The sequence below is a fragment of the Asparagus officinalis genome, chromosome 1 (assembly GCF_001876935.1).
Source record: "Asparagus officinalis chromosome 1, Aspof.V1, whole genome shotgun sequence".
Lineage (NCBI taxonomy): Eukaryota > Viridiplantae > Streptophyta > Magnoliopsida > Asparagales > Asparagaceae > Asparagus > Asparagus officinalis.
The window spans coordinates 27032116-27049504 of NC_033794.1; the positions used below are offsets into that span (position 1 = coordinate 27032116).

The window sequence follows — 17389 nt, forward strand, 5'->3', positions numbered from 1 at the left end:
AAGTCCAAACACCAAATCGCCTACAGGGTTTTGGCACGGTCGATCATAGAACACATCACGATCGACCACCAAAAGTCCAGAGACTAACGTTGTCATATGCACATTCGCGATCAACCACCGCGCCATGTGCGGTCGACCGTGAAGCTTCTAAAATGCCTCCTACTTGTTTTCTCCTGAACTTCATCGCCGTTTCTACAATTCTCTACCTCAGCAAATGTTTTACCAAAAACTAAGCTAACACTAATACCAACAAAATGTCCCACTTGTTACATCCAGGACGCCATAGAATCAATCCATGATAATAGACTCAATCCACAACAAGTCAGGAACCAAAACAATAGTTCAAACAATCCTCCTCCATTGAAATCAACTAATCCAACCGGCTGCATCTAAAAGACTACCTACGTATCCTCTTGCCCAAGGAATCAAGCCTCATGTAGTTCACCCAAATGGCCTCCAAAGATCTCAACATCGAATAATATTTAATAGCTCCAAATAGTGACCAAACTTAATACCCGAAATAACTCTGGTCAACATATCTGCAGGGTTGTCCTTTGTGTGGACCTTCTCCAACATGATATCTCCATCATCCAACACATCATGAATAAAGTGAAATCTGACATCAATGTGCTTCGTGTGTGCATGATAAACTTGGTTCTTTACCAAATAGATAGCCGACATGCTATCACAATTTACCCGAATGGTCTCTTGTGTAATTCCTAAATCCTCCAATAATCCATGCAACCACAAAGCCTACTTTACAGCTTTAGTCATCGTCATATACTCTGCTTCTATAGTAGAGAGAGTGACTGTAGACTAAAGTGTGGATCTCTAACAAACCGGTGCTCCTGTCAATGTAAACACATATCCTGAAGTAGACCGACCCTTGTTAAGATCCCTCGCATAATCTGAATCCACATAGCCAATACAATCCTACCAATTCTTTTTATTTTTCTAAAAAATTAAACCAACATCCATGGTGCCTTTAATATACTGTAGAATCCACTTCATGGCCTCCTAATGACCCTTCCCGGGATCGTGCATATACCTCGATACCATACTCATGACCTGTGACAAATCTGACCTTATACACACCATCACATACATCAAGCTATCCATTGCACTAGTATATGGAACCTTAGACATGTAATTTCTGTCCTCAACTAAAATATGTGACATATTAGCTAAAAGTTTAAAGTGGGAAGTCAATGGAGTACTCACAGCCTTTGCATAACCATCAAAACTGAAATTTTTCAACATCTTCTATAAGTAACTCCTCTGTGTAAGCTTCAATCTCCCTTTCACCCTGTCTCTCTTGATCTCCATACCTAATATCTTTTTAGCTTCTCCAAGATCCTTCATCTTAAACTCGGATGATAGCTCCTTTCTCAACTTTCAAATAGCCGAAGAATTCCTGAAAGCAATAAGCATTTCATCAACATATAACAACAAGAAAATGTTGTCACCATCCTGTAGCTTGTGCATGTAAACACATGGGTCATATACTCCTCGTGTATCCAAGGTCAATCATGAAGCTGTCGAATCTCTTGTACCACTGTCGCGACGATTGCTTCAAACCATAAATAGAATTCTTTAGCTTGCACATCAAATCTTTCTTTCATGCAGCTTTGAATCCCAATGGTTATGTCATGTAGATCCCCTCATCTAAATCTCCGTGTAGAAAGACTGTCTTAACATCTATATGGATCAAATCCAAATCCAATTGTGTCACCAATGCTAATAAAATCCAAATCGACGAATGCTTCACAACGGGTGAAAATACCTCGTTGTAATCAACGCCCTCAAGCTGTGCATATCCAATCCACATAGCCAATACAATCCTACCAATTCTTTTTATTTTTCTAAAAAATTAAACCAACATCCATGGTGCCTTTAATATACTGTAGAATCCACTTCATGGCCTCCTAATGACCCTTCCCGGGATCGTGCATATACCTCGATACCATACTCATGACCTGTGACAAATCTGACCTTATACACACCATCACATACATCAAGCTATCCATTGCACTAGTATATGGAACCTTAGACATGTAATTTCTGTCCTCAACTAAAATATGTGACATATTAGCTAAAAGTTTAAAGTGGGAAGTCAATGGAGTACTCACAGCCTTTGCATAACCATCAAAACTGAAATTTTTCAACATCTTCTATAAGTAACTCCTCTGTGTAAGCTTCAATCTCCCTTTCACCCTGTCTCTCTTGATCTCCATACCTAATATCTTTTTAGCTTCTCCAAGATCCTTCATCTTAAACTCGGATGATAGCTCCTTTCTCAACTTTCAAATAGCCGAAGAATTCCTGAAAGCAATAAGCATTTCATCAACATATAACAACAAGAAAATGTTGTCACCATCCTGTAGCTTGTGCATGTAAACACATGGGTCATATACTCCTCGTGTATCCAAGGTCAATCATGAAGCTGTCGAATCTCTTGTACCACTGTCGCGACGATTGCTTCAAACCATAAATAGAATTCTTTAGCTTGCACATCAAATCTTTCTTTCATGCAGCTTTGAATCCCAATGGTTATGTCATGTAGATCCCCTCATCTAAATCTCCGTGTAGAAAGACTGTCTTAACATCTATATGGATCAAATCCAAATCCAATTGTGTCACCAATGCTAATAAAATCCAAATCGACGAATGCTTCACAACGGGTGAAAATACCTCGTTGTAATCAACGCCCTCAAGCTGTGCATATCCCTTAGCAACCAATCTGGCTTTGTACCTAATGTCCATAATAGAAGATCCCTCTTTCTTCGCATATACCCATTTGCAACCAATAGCTTTTTCCCCTTAGGTACATTTGTAAGTTCCCAAGTGTCGTTCTTCTAAAGAGACCGCATCTCCTCCTCTATAGATTTCCTCCACCTGATCAAATCAGAGCTAGACTCTGCCTCCATGAATGTAGAAGGAACCATATTATCAACGACCTCTACTGATAAAGCATATGCAACCATGACATCGTTGTATCTAGCTGACCGACGAATTACCCTTCTAGGTTTATTTGATGCAATGGACTCCTGAACATGACCTTGCTCTTGAGTTTTACCATCCTCTGTATCATTCAAATGCTCGTCTATCATCCCATATCCTTCCAGTGTCACCTCTGTAGGAGTCTCAATGGATACAATGCTATCTAGAGTGGGTGGAGTCACATCATCCTCCACCTGCTGCATATCCTACTAATTTGGTCTTCCTCCACCTACCGAGGAATTTGAGGCCTTATTATGTACGTCTTATCAAATGTGACATCTCTGCTAATGACTATCTTCTTGTTCTGTGAATCCCATAACTTAAGCCTTTAACACCTTCTCTAAATCCTATAAAGACTGCTTTTCTCGTTCTCAAATTCAATTTTTTATCGTTGACATGATAATAAGCAGGACACCCGAATATTTGAAGCGACTCATAGTCACTAGTCATCGAACCAGACCAACGCTCCATAAGGGTCCTCCCCTATATCACAGTACACGATAACCTATTAATGAGATGGCTCATATTAACTAACACCTCGGCCCAAAAGGATCTAGACAATCCACTTTGTGTCATCATACATCGTACCTTCTCCAATAAGGTGCGATTCAATCTCTCAGTCATCCCGTTCTGTTGCGGTGTCTCTCGAACTATAAAGTATCGCCTAATGTCGTGATCACTGTAAAACTACAGAAATGGTTCACTCTTATACTCTCCAACGTTATCTGAACGAAGAGTCTTTACTTTTCTACCTGTCTACAGCTCTACTTTCTTCTTTCACTCCATAAAAATATCCAGGACCTTATGTTTATGATTCATTGTATATACCCAATTTCTTCTGAAATAGTCATTAATGAAAGTGATAAAATAGTTGGACCAACCAAGTGATGTGTGTTTGGAAGGACCCCAACATCTGTGTGAATGTAATCTAATATACCTTGGATGTTGTGAATAGCGGTGCCGAACTTCACTCTAGTCTTCTTTCTAAGTACACAATGCTCACACAGCTCCATGTGTAGGTTTTTGCATCTTTCAATAGCCCATGTTTTACCAATGCCTGTAGGGACTTATCATCAGTGTGTCCTAAACGCATGTGTCGTAAGCTGGTAGTGTCCCCCTCTGTAGTGATTGAAGCTGCTAGACCCTATGTAGCTGTCTTGTTCTTCAAATAGTATATGTTATTTTCCTGACACCTCGCATCACCACCATAGAATCCTTCGTGACATTCATAGTAGCATCCTCTAAGGTCACCCGATAACCTGCTGTCTCCAAAGTACCAAGAGAAATGATGTTCTTCGTTAACTATGGACACACCTCACTTCTTTCAACTCCCTAACTACTCAGTCATACATCCTTATCCGGACTGAACTAATATGACCAATAGGGCATACATGATCATTTCACATAAGCAAGACATTCCCTCTTTCCAGTTTCTCAAAGATGGAGATCGCTCCTAGAGTAAATGTGATATGTGGCTCCTGAGTCCAACATCCACTCCGTAGAGTCGACATAGCAAACGAACGGTAGTGCATGACACGAATAGCCTGAAGAATCTGAATCTGCATTTTCGTCAACAGCTTTTGAAACATTCACTTCTGAAGATTATACAACTTTTCCCTTGTTCTTCCCGACTTTGTCCTTCAACTTTGGGCAATTGATCTTCCAATGTCCCTCTTCTTTACAAAAATGATATTGATTTCTACTAATACTCTTATAGCCACCTCTATTCTTCAAATTTGAGTGGTTGACTTGGCGACGGTTTGGACTACAGCCTCGAACTACTAATGCATCTCCCGATGTCTTCTCGGAGGGTTCGCCACCACTCTTCCTCAACTCATAGTTCACCAGTGCTGAGGTCACCTCCTTGTAGCTAACAATAGTTCTTCTATTGATCATAGTGAGAACAAACATATCATAATCATCCTTCGGCAACGAACACAAAAGTAGTATCACATTGTCTTCATCCTCAACCATGATGTCTACATTGGCCATATCTGAAAGTAACTTTGTGAAGTAATTTACATGCTCCATAATGGAAACTCCCCTCTTCATCTTGAACTGGTAAATCATTTCTTCAAGTGAAGTCGATTTTCAATGCTCTTTGTAAGATGCTTCTCATTGAGGGCTTCCCACAATCTCTTCGCTGACGTCTCGTTTATCATATTATAAATAAGATTTGGCATTAAGCATGACCGAATAACTCCACAAGCCCTACTGTTCATCTTCTTCCAAACCTTATCCTCCATGTCTTCAGATTTCTCTTGTAACTCAAGAGTCTCCTCTAAATTCTATGCATCCAATGCATCCATCACCTGACACTTCCACAAACCAAAATTGATCTTACCATCGAATTTTGGAACATCAATCTTAGTGTTATTGATGCTCAGACTCTGTATCGCCTTCGTAAGAGACGACCCCGATGTGCTTACTTCTCCCATGTTGTAGATCTAAATCTCTAAGTAAGAATCCTTCAGCGTATCCTTCGAACAAGTCCTAAGCCAAACCCGAAGCTCTGATACCACTTGTGCGTAGCGGAGCTCGAAAGCCAAATAGTGCACAACAAGACAGCGAGAAAAATCACAACCAAACATAAGCACAAATCACAAATCATAACAAGACAACGAATTTACGTGGTTCGGCAAGTTGTCTACGTCCACGGGATAAGGAGGGTGGAGTTCTTACTATTAGAGATAAAGAAAAAACAAATAGGATTACAAATCTTATCAAAAACCTTAAAACAAAGCACTCTAAACCTCTCACAATTCTCCCACAAAAGGATGCACAATACTCTCTCAAGAGTCTACTCAAATCGTCTTTGCTTAACCCTGAAAAACATGTTTAGGGTTATATATCAACTCACAATGAAATAGATAAGAAAACAGAATCAGGCCCAAACCTGCTACGCGGTCGACCGCCGAACCCATCGTGCGGTTGACCACCAAAAGTCCAGAGACCAAATCGCCTACAGGGTTTTGGCGTGGTCGACCACAGAACCCATCGCGGTCGACCGCCAGAAGTCCAAAGACTAACCCTGTCATGTGCACATTTGCAGTCGACCACCGCGCCATGTGCGGACCGTGCGGTCGACTGTGAAGCTTCCAAAATGCCTCCTGCTTGTTTTCTTCTAAACTTCGTCGCCGTTTCCACACTTGGAGTGTAACTCTGTTTTTGCAATTTGGTTCTAAGGAGTTACTTTCATTTTTGGTTTAGGCTAATGCTGATATGAATTTTGCAAGAGGCCGAGCTGTATGGATCAAGTTTTGGTGGCAGGTTCCACTCGATATTAAGGAAAGATTTCGCCTTAAGGTTGATTATCTAATGTTAGTGTCTCACACCCTCTATTTATCCCCTTTAATCTCATAATTAAGTTGTGGCTTCTCTTAAAGCTTTATGTTTGGAACATGGGTTCCTTTCGTAACCATTATCATGTTTAAAAAATAATTTATCGATTGACTTGCGTTTATCTTCATTCTATCAGGAAGACAGTCGTTCAACATTACGAAATATAGGGCTCCTGCACCTAGGATGGAATACAAAGCGAGCTCACAACAAAGAAGGTACATTAAAACTTTTATCATTTAGTTATTTAGACCAATTTTTATCCTTAGCTATATAGATACCCAATGAAAACTATTTAGATCAGCTTGGATCTCTAATTTGCTCATTTGAATTGTTTACTTAGGAACATATACCGTGAAGTTTTTTATTCACTTTTTTAGTTTCTTTCACGCTAATGTTGCGGCAAAGCGCAGGTCAATTTTGCTCGTTCCATCTATATTTATTGATCTTGTAAAGAACGACTACCTACTAGCTGGTTCACCTTAATGTTTTTCAGATTTTTTTTTCCCTAAAAAAGCTTGTTTATTAACTAATCTTGCATATTTGTTTTCTAAAAATTATTTCTTTTTAGTAGGACCTAATTCATATATTAGAAAAGAAAATGTTAGACATGGATATTAGTTCTTGTTTCACTTTCTTGTCATTTTGCTATTTTATGTTGCTTTTGTTCTCACAACAAAGCCAATAATAAATAAAAAGTTGATGGAATTTTATTATTACAGAATCTAATTAAAATTCTAAGAAGAGAAATCTTATCTCAGGCATATGGCTTGTTCCGACCACTCTAGGTGCATATATGCATCTTTATTTTAAAAAATATAATTGAAATTGGTGATTTTGAGGTTCAAACCATGGCCATCTCTATGGGAGATTTAAAGCCTACCAAATAGCTAATTAATTTTGTCCTATATTTAAGTGGTTATACACACACATGTGCACACACGTGCATGTGTATATCTGTATATATATTATGTCTGTGTGTATAACTATGTGATACGTATATATAAATAAGTATATTTATATATGTTTATATACTTATGAGTGTATACTTTAAGTATGTACATGTATACCATATACGTATAAATGTATAAATTTATACTTATATTATATAGTTATAAATATATGTAGTTATAAGTTATAAGTATGTACTTAATGTATACTTATAGTAAATATATAAGTATATATGTGACTACGTGATACTTGTAAATGTAATATATTGCTATTTACTTATATGTAAGTATATACTTATGTGTAAGTTAAATCTTTATTTACGGATGTTGTTAGTGATTTTTTATAAAAATTTACAGCAATTAAAAAAATTTAATACAAAGTTTACAAAAATCTAATTTATATTGAGTTCTTGTCAAACAGCATTATTTTTAATCCCAAAAAAAATTAAAAAATTAGGTCCGATCCTGTACGCGGCTCACATCTAGCTCGGCCTGATAGCTTTGAGCCCTTGGTCAGGCAGAGCTTTGAACCCGGCCTAAAGCCGGAGTTCTGGGCAGGGACAAGCATGCCTATTTGGACACCCCTAACTACAACCGAATTCGTGGTGCCCTCTTTGACAAACTTTATGAGTGCAAAAGAATTATGGAAAGAATTATAGTCCGAATTTGGTTTAGGTGATGCCGATATTGAATGTTTCTCCTCATCTTCTTCAATAAGTATTGGATGGTAGATAGTAAACCTATCAATGACGAACTCCATGAATTTTAAGAATTTATTTGATATTTTCAGTCCAAAGTAAACTGATATGATTCCAGAGCCATCTATGGGTAGGAGGGATCATGCTCGAGAGGTGCATAACTATAAGAAACTATATGCAAAAGGAATTGGAGTCTGAATAGGATTTGATTTAACTACAAGTAGGATTTGTTTAGAAGTAGGGAATTGTTTAGGAGTAGGAGTTTGTTTACAAATAGAATTTGTTTAAGAAGCTAAAATAGAGACTATTGAAGGTCGGCTAGATATGAGAGTTTTTATTATGCTTTTGGTGATTGAAAACTTGAGAGAATTTATCAATAAAATTAGAGTTTCTTATTTTTAGAATTTAATATTCATTCTTGGTGTTCTTGGACTACATCTTTGCTTGATTTGTCAATATGCCACTTGATTCATCGGTGGTGTGAAGTTAAATTTTGGCTCTCATCAATTGGTACTTTTGTTAGGAGAATTCTACCATCTACAATGGTGAAAGGAGAGTCATCGACTACTGATAATCAAACTTTGTCAAATTGAAAGAGACCTAATGATTCGAGAAGGGGTTTCAAGAGAATAAGAAAGGATCAAGGGCCTAGAAGAGCAAAAATTAACTTTCCACACTTTGAGGATGGTGATCCACAAGAATGGGTAGACAAGGTCGACCAATATTTCAACATGTATGAGGTGGTAGGAGAGTGGAGTTGGCAAGTTTTTATCTTGACAGTTGAGCAAACAGTTGGTGGAGATGGCTGAAGGCACAGTGTGAAAAAGAGGGCAAGAGGCTAGAATGGACCATTTTGTGGAAGAGTTCATGCTTCAGTAGGGGCTGTCATGACAAAGAATGATGAGGTGAGGTAGGAGCTATTGGCTAGGGATGAGATTTTGCATGTTGTGAAGAGGAAGTTAGCTAAAGCCCAAGAACGAATGAAGAAATTATAACGAAGGGTGACGAGATGTGACCTTTGAGCTAGGTGACTTGGTTGAAGCTTGCAGCTATACTGATAGAGATCCTTAAATAAGAAGTTCAATGTGAAGTTGTCACAACAGTATTATGGGACCTTCAAAGTACTACAGCAGATTAGCAAGGTAGCAGATAAGTTAGATTTGCTAGAGTCATCACTACTTTTGCACCCAATTTTTACGTGTTTTTGTTTAAGAAGAAAGTAGGGGATTCAAATTTGCTCGTGGGTAAATTGCCTTCATTTGGTTAAGGGGTTAAAATGTTATTGGTTCCTAATGATGTGCTTCACTATAGGAGTTAGGTAAAGTAGTGTACTAGAGAGGGAGTGACAAGTGTTAGTGCATTGGAAGGGCTTGACGTAGGATGAGGCTACATGGGATGACTATGATGAGGTTAAGGAGAGATTTCCAAATTTTACACTTGAAGACAAGTGTAGTATCGAAGGAGGGGAGAATGATATGATTCTAGAGCCATCAGTGTATAGGAGTGATCATACTTGAGTGATGCATAACTACAAGAAGCTACATGCAAAAGGAATTGGAGTCTGAATATGATTTGATTTGATTACAAGTGAAAATTTTAGGAGTAGGGATTTGCTGGAGTAGAGATTTGTTTAGGAGTAGGAATTTGTATATAAATAGGATTTATTTAGGAACCCAAAACAGAGGCTATTTAAGGTCGGATAGGTGTTAGGGGTTTTATCATGTTTTTGGTGAATGAAAACTTAGGAGAATTTATCAATAAAATTAGGATCACTTATTTTTAGAATTCCATATTCGTTCTTGGTATTCTTGAGCTACGTATTTGCTTGACTCGTTAGTGATTACGTAGAGATTTTATACCGCTTGATTCATCATTGGTGTGAAGTCAAGTTTGGGGTCTCATCAGAAACATTTTCACTGAAGAATTTATATTCAACATATTTAGTCCAAAGGAAACACTTTTGCTGAAGACTATAAGTTGTCTTTTCTTACAGATGAACTCCCTCCTTCCTGGTCCAAATTTGCTAAGGATCTCCGCCATGGCATTCTTGTTCAAGCCTTTAAAACCATTTGTATAGAGGATCAACATAGGCAAACCTCTAAACCAAAGTCTGAATTGAAAGCCAAAGTCAACCTAGTGAAGGATAACCCTAAACCCTCTGACCTCAAACCTAAGGGCAAGAACTTTAAGAAGGGTAGTCATTCTCAGCCAAATTCTCATAGAAACTCGAGACCTTCTAGCCATAACTCTGAGAGTAAGTTCTATTTTGTCTATGGGAGAACCAACCACCTTGCAATGCTTCCGCTAAAAGAAAGAACTTGTCAAGGCTCATATCAAGGAAAACAATGGACAAGGAATGCACAAAGTGAACATGGTGGAAGACAATTTTGATTCCTTTAAATTTGTTGACACTTCTCTTCTTTGAAATTCACTATCTATTTGGTGGTTAAATTCTGGAGCTTATATTCATGTTTTAACTCTTTGCTTCCACTTTCAACCTATTAGAAATCATGTGGAGGAAGCATAATCCTAACAAACAACTCCACCATACAAGTGAACGATATTGAACATCTAGACTTGAGACGACATTTGGAAATACTTTAACTCTTTATAGTGTCCTGCATGTATCTTCACTTTGGAGGAATCTGATCAGTGAATCTATTCTAATGAAGGCAAGAGAATTAAATAAATTTATCATTTCGAAGAATAATGTATTTATCAGAAAAGGGTTTGTGATCGGTTATTTTTTAATTGAATATAATAAAATCTTCCGTTAATACAATTTTCTATCCTCCCTTTATAAATGTTGGATCTTGTATTGAATGACATAAATAAACTTGGACAAGCTAATTCTTGGAATGAAGTTATCTATACCCTCTAGAAGTATTTCTTTGAGTATGTTCCATAGTATTGAAAAGATACTTCATAAATCCAAAAGATACTTCATAAATCCATCTTATTCAAAAGCTAATCTTTTAGTACACCTTAAGACTCTTCAATGGTCCTGAAGGATAATGAAGGTAAACCTGTGTTCCAGTATAGATACTCTTAGTTTATTGGATCTCTTCTTTCTATGTCCAACAAAACCAGTCATTATATGTCTATCCAGTTAGAAGCCTTAGCATATACACTAGTAACCCTAAGAAACTCTAGAGTCTGAGCTTATAGTATTGGACACTACCTATCCTGAAAGCTAACTCTTGATTTTGCAAAGGCGCGGGAAGATATTGCATACCACTTGACAAATGGTCTATTTAGAGCTTAAGTCCTAGAATCATCGAGGGGATGAGGTTAAGCACATAGATGAGGTCACCGGCAGTAGGAACACTGATTAGCGAGCAGTTACCATGAAGTAGGTTCAATGTAGCAGAAATAAGTAGGACTAGTGATTCTCATCTAGAGCACCGACCTTTGGAGTTATACTCCTTTGTAGTATTAGATGCATTTATGATTTGCACTATATTAGCTACAAGCTCATTTCTATGATGACAGTGCTCATATGATGCAACTAGTTAGGATGAGTTATATTTTAATAAGTCCAATGTACGATCTGTATGGGGTACAATATCCAATTGCAGTGCCCTTGGAGGATTTACCTACATGGGAGAAACAGTGAAGATCACGATTAGGGGATAACGGGCTGATCCCTAGAAATTCTCATGAGACATTATTTGTAAGCATGACCATTATCGCTCCAACTTGCTCACTCAATGGATGATTACATACTGTGTGTGAACTAATCAATATCTAATAAATAGGACTAATTCAAGACCTAGTCTATTAAATCCCTCAGATAGTGATAAGTATCACTAAGAGAAGGTTAAAAACCAAAAGCTACCTACTCTGAATCCAAAATATTAGGTTGCCCGATCTTCTTTTGTTTTATTATATTTTTTTGATATACTTCTTTTATCCCCGAACCTGCACCGTTTTTTCCGGGGCGGCGGGGTGCTGGGGTGGTTACTATTGGATTTTTGTTATCTTTTAAAAGTGAAAAGGTTAAGTTTCTTCATCTTATCTTATCTCTTTACATGATATTAATTTATCCTTTTAAAATCAATTACAACAACTCTCCTTCTCCTGAGTTTCTTCAATGGAAAGAGGGAACAAGTATGCGAGTAAAAGTCTTGAGGAGTCGCCACATTGTCAAGTGCTAGTCATAACCAGTGTCTTTTACTGTCAAGAGACAAATCGCCATTAAAGCCTGCGCGAGGGTGGACGTCTATTTTTATAAAGCAGTAAAATCACAGTTGCTCCCCAAAAGCCAACAATTACTTTCTCTTAGTTATTTATTTATCGCGTTGCTCTTTTGTACTTTTTTTTCCTAACATGTCCGTGAATTATTCTTTTCCATGTAAGTTGCAATGAAATAAGAGTCAAGAGAAATTTTCAGAATTTTTTTTAATGGCAGAGTTTGAGATAAATCCGAGGACAATGCGTCATGCGTTAGCAAAAGGAAGGTAATTTTTGACGTCAAGATGGCAGCAAGAAGATGATATTGGTCTGCAAGATTTTAATTAGCGTTTTCTGATATTGGTTCGCAAATCTTAAAATATTTTAAAACTAATCCTAAAAAAGTACTTTAAAATCTTAAAGCATTTTAAATAAATATCTCAAATGTCGTTAGGTGTTCCAAACTCCAATTGAAGTTTATCATTGCATTCTCATCTTCTTAACAAGACATAAACGGTCGTCTTTCTCAAACTACTAAAACTCAATCAAAATCCTACTTTCTTCTCACCTTTTCCCGTTCCTTCCACTTGTTTTCATCTCCTCTCTCTAATTGTTTATTTTTCCCCCTCCCCTTTTTTTCCTTTTCCTTTGTCTGGTTTTGTTTAATTTTGCTCATGTAGTGATTTCTAGTTTTAAAGAAGTTGGCTTCATACAACAGAATTTTTGAGAGAAGATGAGAGTGTGTTGGAAAACTTCAGCGCTGTTAAGTTTATTGTAGGTTAAAACCAACGTATTCTCTTACGAGCACCCTATATGATGATTAATGAACGTATAAAATTTAAGGGACTTATTTAAATTTGGAGACTTAATTAAAATGCTTAAGATTCAGAGAACATATCAGGAAAAACCCTTTTATTTTTTACTTGCTGCAGTTGAATAAACCTTTAATAAGTCAAGCTTCATTGTTTCGACATGGGAAGGAAAAAGAAGAAGAATTTCGGGGGGGAAATATCAAGGGGTAAAATACAAGAAGAACAACAACTTCGAAAAAGAAAAATAATTTCATCGGTACGTCGCCTGAGAGATTCGAACTCTCGCGGGGAGACCCCATGTACTTAGCAGGCACACGCCTTAACCACTCGGCCAAAGCGACTTTAGTGGTAGAACTCATACAGATTATCATTATAAACGTTTGCACCACAACAGACAACTAGCTTATCTAAATACAAATGAATATATTTTTCTCTCAAAATTACAAATGGATTACTTGTATAAGGAAAGTAAAAAAATATACATATATCCGTGCAACTTCAGTCCCAAAATCATAATCGCCAATTTATACTACGAAAGTCACAAGTTGAGGATCGATAAAGTCCGGAATACTTCCCGCCACGACGAGATCTGGCAGAGCATCGGCTACACCCCTAGCGAAGGTCATAACATCGTCGTAGTTCCTAGTCATTTTCCCTTCCAATTCCAACGGTAACGTGTTTCTGTGATCGTGTGAAAACTCCCAATTGCCGGTTTTCCAGTCAAAACTGTAGAGAGGGAGGAAGCGACGCCCACGTGAGGCTACGAACTCTACCGCGCCCACCACAAACTCCATTTCTTCCGCGGACGAGTAATACGGGAAGCTCACACGTGTCCATCCCGGCTTCACCCCATTGTATCCCTTCATGGAGAACAAAGGACCTCTTCAATTAACTTCACGTTTTTACATCAATAATGAGTTTCGTATTCTTTAAGTTTGATGATTTTGTCGGTAGGTTTTCCTGTTAATTTCTAATCCAAAATAGTAGAATAGCTATGATTACCGTTAAAATTGCTTGTTTCATTGTGATTATAGTTTAATAAAAAGGCTGAATATCAAGAAACCTCCTTCAAATTTGGATGATTAGTAGATAATGCCCCCCATATATGGCTTCCAAAAGCACAAGAAAATTTTTGGGGGTTATTAAAAAAAATCCCCTTTAACCTTAAGATTTATTAGAAAAAACCCCTTAAAAGTGTCAATCGCAAGTTTCACCAAAAAGATAACCCGGCCTCTATGTAATTTTATCCACCATTAATTGTGAAATAATGTGGTTTAGTTAAGTAGGTTTTATGATAAAATGTAAAAGCTGGGGTTTTTTTTGATAACCCCTAAACTTAAGGGGCTCTTTTGATATTTAGAAAGCTAGGGGGTTTTTCTGATAATCATCCAGGGCTAAGGGGTGTTTTCTGACATTTAGTCTTAAAAAAATGAGTCAATTTTTGTGTACAAAGAAAGCAAATCAATCTAATCACAAGTTATTTTAAAAAATGCGCTCTTTCTTCCACTAAGTTTGCGGCAAAGATTAAAGTTGTAGTAAACCAAACAAACAACTAGAGCTACAATTGTAAGCTTTTTGAAAACAATATAAACCGATGATCTAAACATTTTAAGATAAGATCTTAAGGGGAGTTTAGACGAGAGAATAAAAGCTTACCCTCTCAACCGCTGATTTAATGAGTTTTGATTGAGCTTTATCAATCCCGAGCAACACGTGACCATACGGCCCAGCGCACGCGCAACCCCCACGAGCCTGGATCCCGAACAAGTCATTCAACAACTTCGTCACAAATCGACAGTGCAGATGCTTGCCACGTTGCCCTTCTGGATACACGTTGAAGGAGATAATTGGCTGCCTGTCCGTGCAAGTGCTTCCTAGGATCCGCACGTGCGGGTTGCTCAGGAGCCGCTGCAGCGCTCGTTGCACCAGACAGGATTCCTTCTCTCGGATGAACACGTGTCCCATCCACTCCTTAACGGAGAACGCCATTGCTGCGCGTATCTTCTGCACGATTGCCGGGGTACCTGCGTCTTCCCGTTCCTCTACGTCATCACTGTAGACAACATCCTGTACAAATATTATATGCAACAAGATTAGATGTTGTTTAGTTTGCTACATTCTCCATTGCAAATATAGTTATATTTGAATCTACGTCAATAGTTATGATTGAATGTCTATTTAGGCCCCGTTTGGTTCCCTTTTTTTCTCCCATGAAACCCTGCCACAGAAGCTGCCACAGTTCTGATAAAAATCAGAACGGTAGCAGTGGTTTGTCATGGTTTCATGGGAGAAAAAAGGGAACCAAACGGGCCCTTATAGACGGAATAATTCAGCCCACAATTGAATCAATTCAATACCTTCTTATCATGTCCGCTAACATATAGAACAGTACCACCACCACTCGTGGAGGGAGGTGAGCCCTTGATCTTATATAGAGCTTCACTCATCAAAAGTATACCGGGGCTCCCCGGCCCACCAATGAACTTGTGTGGGCTCAAGAACACCGCATCGTAGCCGTCCGATTGCCCCGATCTCATATCAATATTAGCATATGGTCCACTAGAAAAAAAAATTTTAGTTAAATAAATATATTGAATAACAGAAATTTATAAAGTATTTTCATGAAAATAAATGCAAACTGTAATACCTGCAGGCGAAGTCGAAGCATGCGTACGCACCGTGCTGATGCAGGACACGCGCGATCTCCCGCGTGTCCGTGTGAATCCCGGACACATTGCTACAGGCCGAGAAGGACCCAAGCTTGGGCCGTCCAATGTAATCTGAAGACTTGAGGGCCTCTTGGAGACTATCTATATCGACAAGACCAGAGTCACTGAGCCCGATTTCGACGACTTGGGCCAGGCTTTGTCGCCAAGACAGCAAATTCGAGTGATGCTCGTATGGGCCCACAAAAACGACCCATCGATCGGACGATGGGAGGTGGTTGAGGATTATTGATCGGACGGTGGAGGGGACGGCAATGCCCATGACTTCTTGTAAGCGTTTGATGGCGGCGGTGGATCCGGAGCCGCAGAAGAGGAGGGCGTCGGTTGGGCCTGAGCCCATGCATTTTTTTATCAATTTGGCCGATTTGTCCACTAGTTTGGTCGTGTGGAGGCCCACGTAGCTGTCTTCTGTGTGAGTGTTCCCTTGAAGCAAAGAAGAAAGAGGAGAAAAGAATCAACGTTATGCGTCAAAATCGCTTACTACTAAAACACTGCGAGTTAAATAAGGCAAGTTGTAGCAAGTATCGTATGTGGTCGTATTTTGCTAATCACACAGTAATTAGAAATTTCGAAGACCAACCAGAACTTTCTTGTAACTGAATTTGCTTTCGACCGAGATATTTACACAAGTCGCTAATAATTGTTTCATTGCAACTACTAAATGTAGTTAAAGCTCCAAAATTCCTTAAACTACTATTGGCAACCTATAAAGATTTGAACATGAGTTACAATTGAAACATTTTTGGGCGACAAATTGAGTCTACGTTGCTAACTTGCAGTCGTAACTAAACCGAATAACATACATACATACATACATACATGTTGCAAAAGACATTCCCCATAACCGCAGCTGTAGTTATAAAAATAAATACTTTAAAACTAAGCCAAATAATTGCAACTATGCAACTAATATCTACATGTGCTCACCATAGAAAGGAAGGACGTTCCGTTGAAAGAACTCCTCAACAAACTTCAAGAACCTCCCGGATGCCGTGTGATCGGAGTAAGTGATCCTCCGGCGTCCAAAAGGCCCATCGAACTCCGCATCGGCCCCGATAACCTGAGATCTCAGCCACTCGCACTTGCTATAACCATCAAAGCCTGCAGACTTCTCCTTAAAAGAGTTGAACAGATCAAAGTACTCCTCATCTGCTTCAGACTTCTTCTCCTCCTCCTGTATGAGTAGAGGCATTACTACGGAACGGGAGAGAAAAGAAAAATGCTGAATTTTGTTAGTTTTGGGGTAACATTTCTCAAGAATACTTATAGATGCGTAGAGGTCGTGAGCCCAAGGAAATAGAATACAAGGGGAGTTTATGTTTTGGCCGCCATAATTGCGTATTGAGAGAGGAGCAAGCGGTAAATTGATACTTTAGATTAAAGAACTTAAGTCGGCGTTTTGAGTTAAATGTACATTATTAGGCCCCTTTTATTTGACTTGAGAAAGTCCACAGAGAGAGGGAGAGGCGAACGCAAGGAAGGAAATGGGTCAAAAGACTCAAAACAGTGGTCCCTTTAAGATGGGCCGGGTCCGTGTTTAAAGTGCACATAGATTAGTATCTATTAACATTTTCGGAACTTTTTTTCCTCCCTTCGTATTCAACCATTTAGTTGGGTGGAAATGAAGTTAGCAATGAGAATAAAGCGATCTGATTTGTAAATAAGTTATTTGATATATACTTTTATAATTA

At 38.4% G+C, this 17389-nt stretch overlaps 1 protein-coding gene and 1 non-coding gene across 2 annotated transcripts; both read right to left on the bottom strand.

Annotated features, from left to right (window-relative positions):
• TRNAS-GCU lies at positions 13232–13313 on the bottom strand. Its single transcript has one exon. It is a non-coding gene; the product is annotated as a tRNA-Ser (tRNA).
• Positions 13496–16890, bottom strand: LOC109832490 (probable cysteine desulfurase). The gene is made up of 5 exons (XM_020399845.1): positions 16626–16890; positions 15620–16121; positions 15330–15531; positions 14629–15039; positions 13496–13832 (listed from the first exon to the last, which is right to left on the bottom strand). Exons 1-5 carry the CDS (start codon positions 16888–16890, stop codon positions 13497–13499), a joined length of 1716 nt encoding a protein of 571 aa, XP_020255434.1. The 3' UTR covers position 13496.

Bases quoted from the DNA above. Each gene is read 5' to 3' on its own strand.
- LOC109832490 (XM_020399845.1), bottom strand. From the start codon at position 16,890: ATGCCTCTACTCATACAGGAGGAGGAGAAGAAGTCTGAAGCAGATGAG. The intron at 16,122-16,625 runs GTGAGCACATGT...CTTTGCTTCAAG, and splicing joins GAACGTCCTTCCTTTCTATG to GGAACACTCACACAGAAGAC. The intron at 15,532-15,619 runs GTATTACAGTTT...TTTTTTTTCTAG, and splicing joins TGCTTCGACTTCGCCTGCAG to TGGACCATATGCTAATATTG.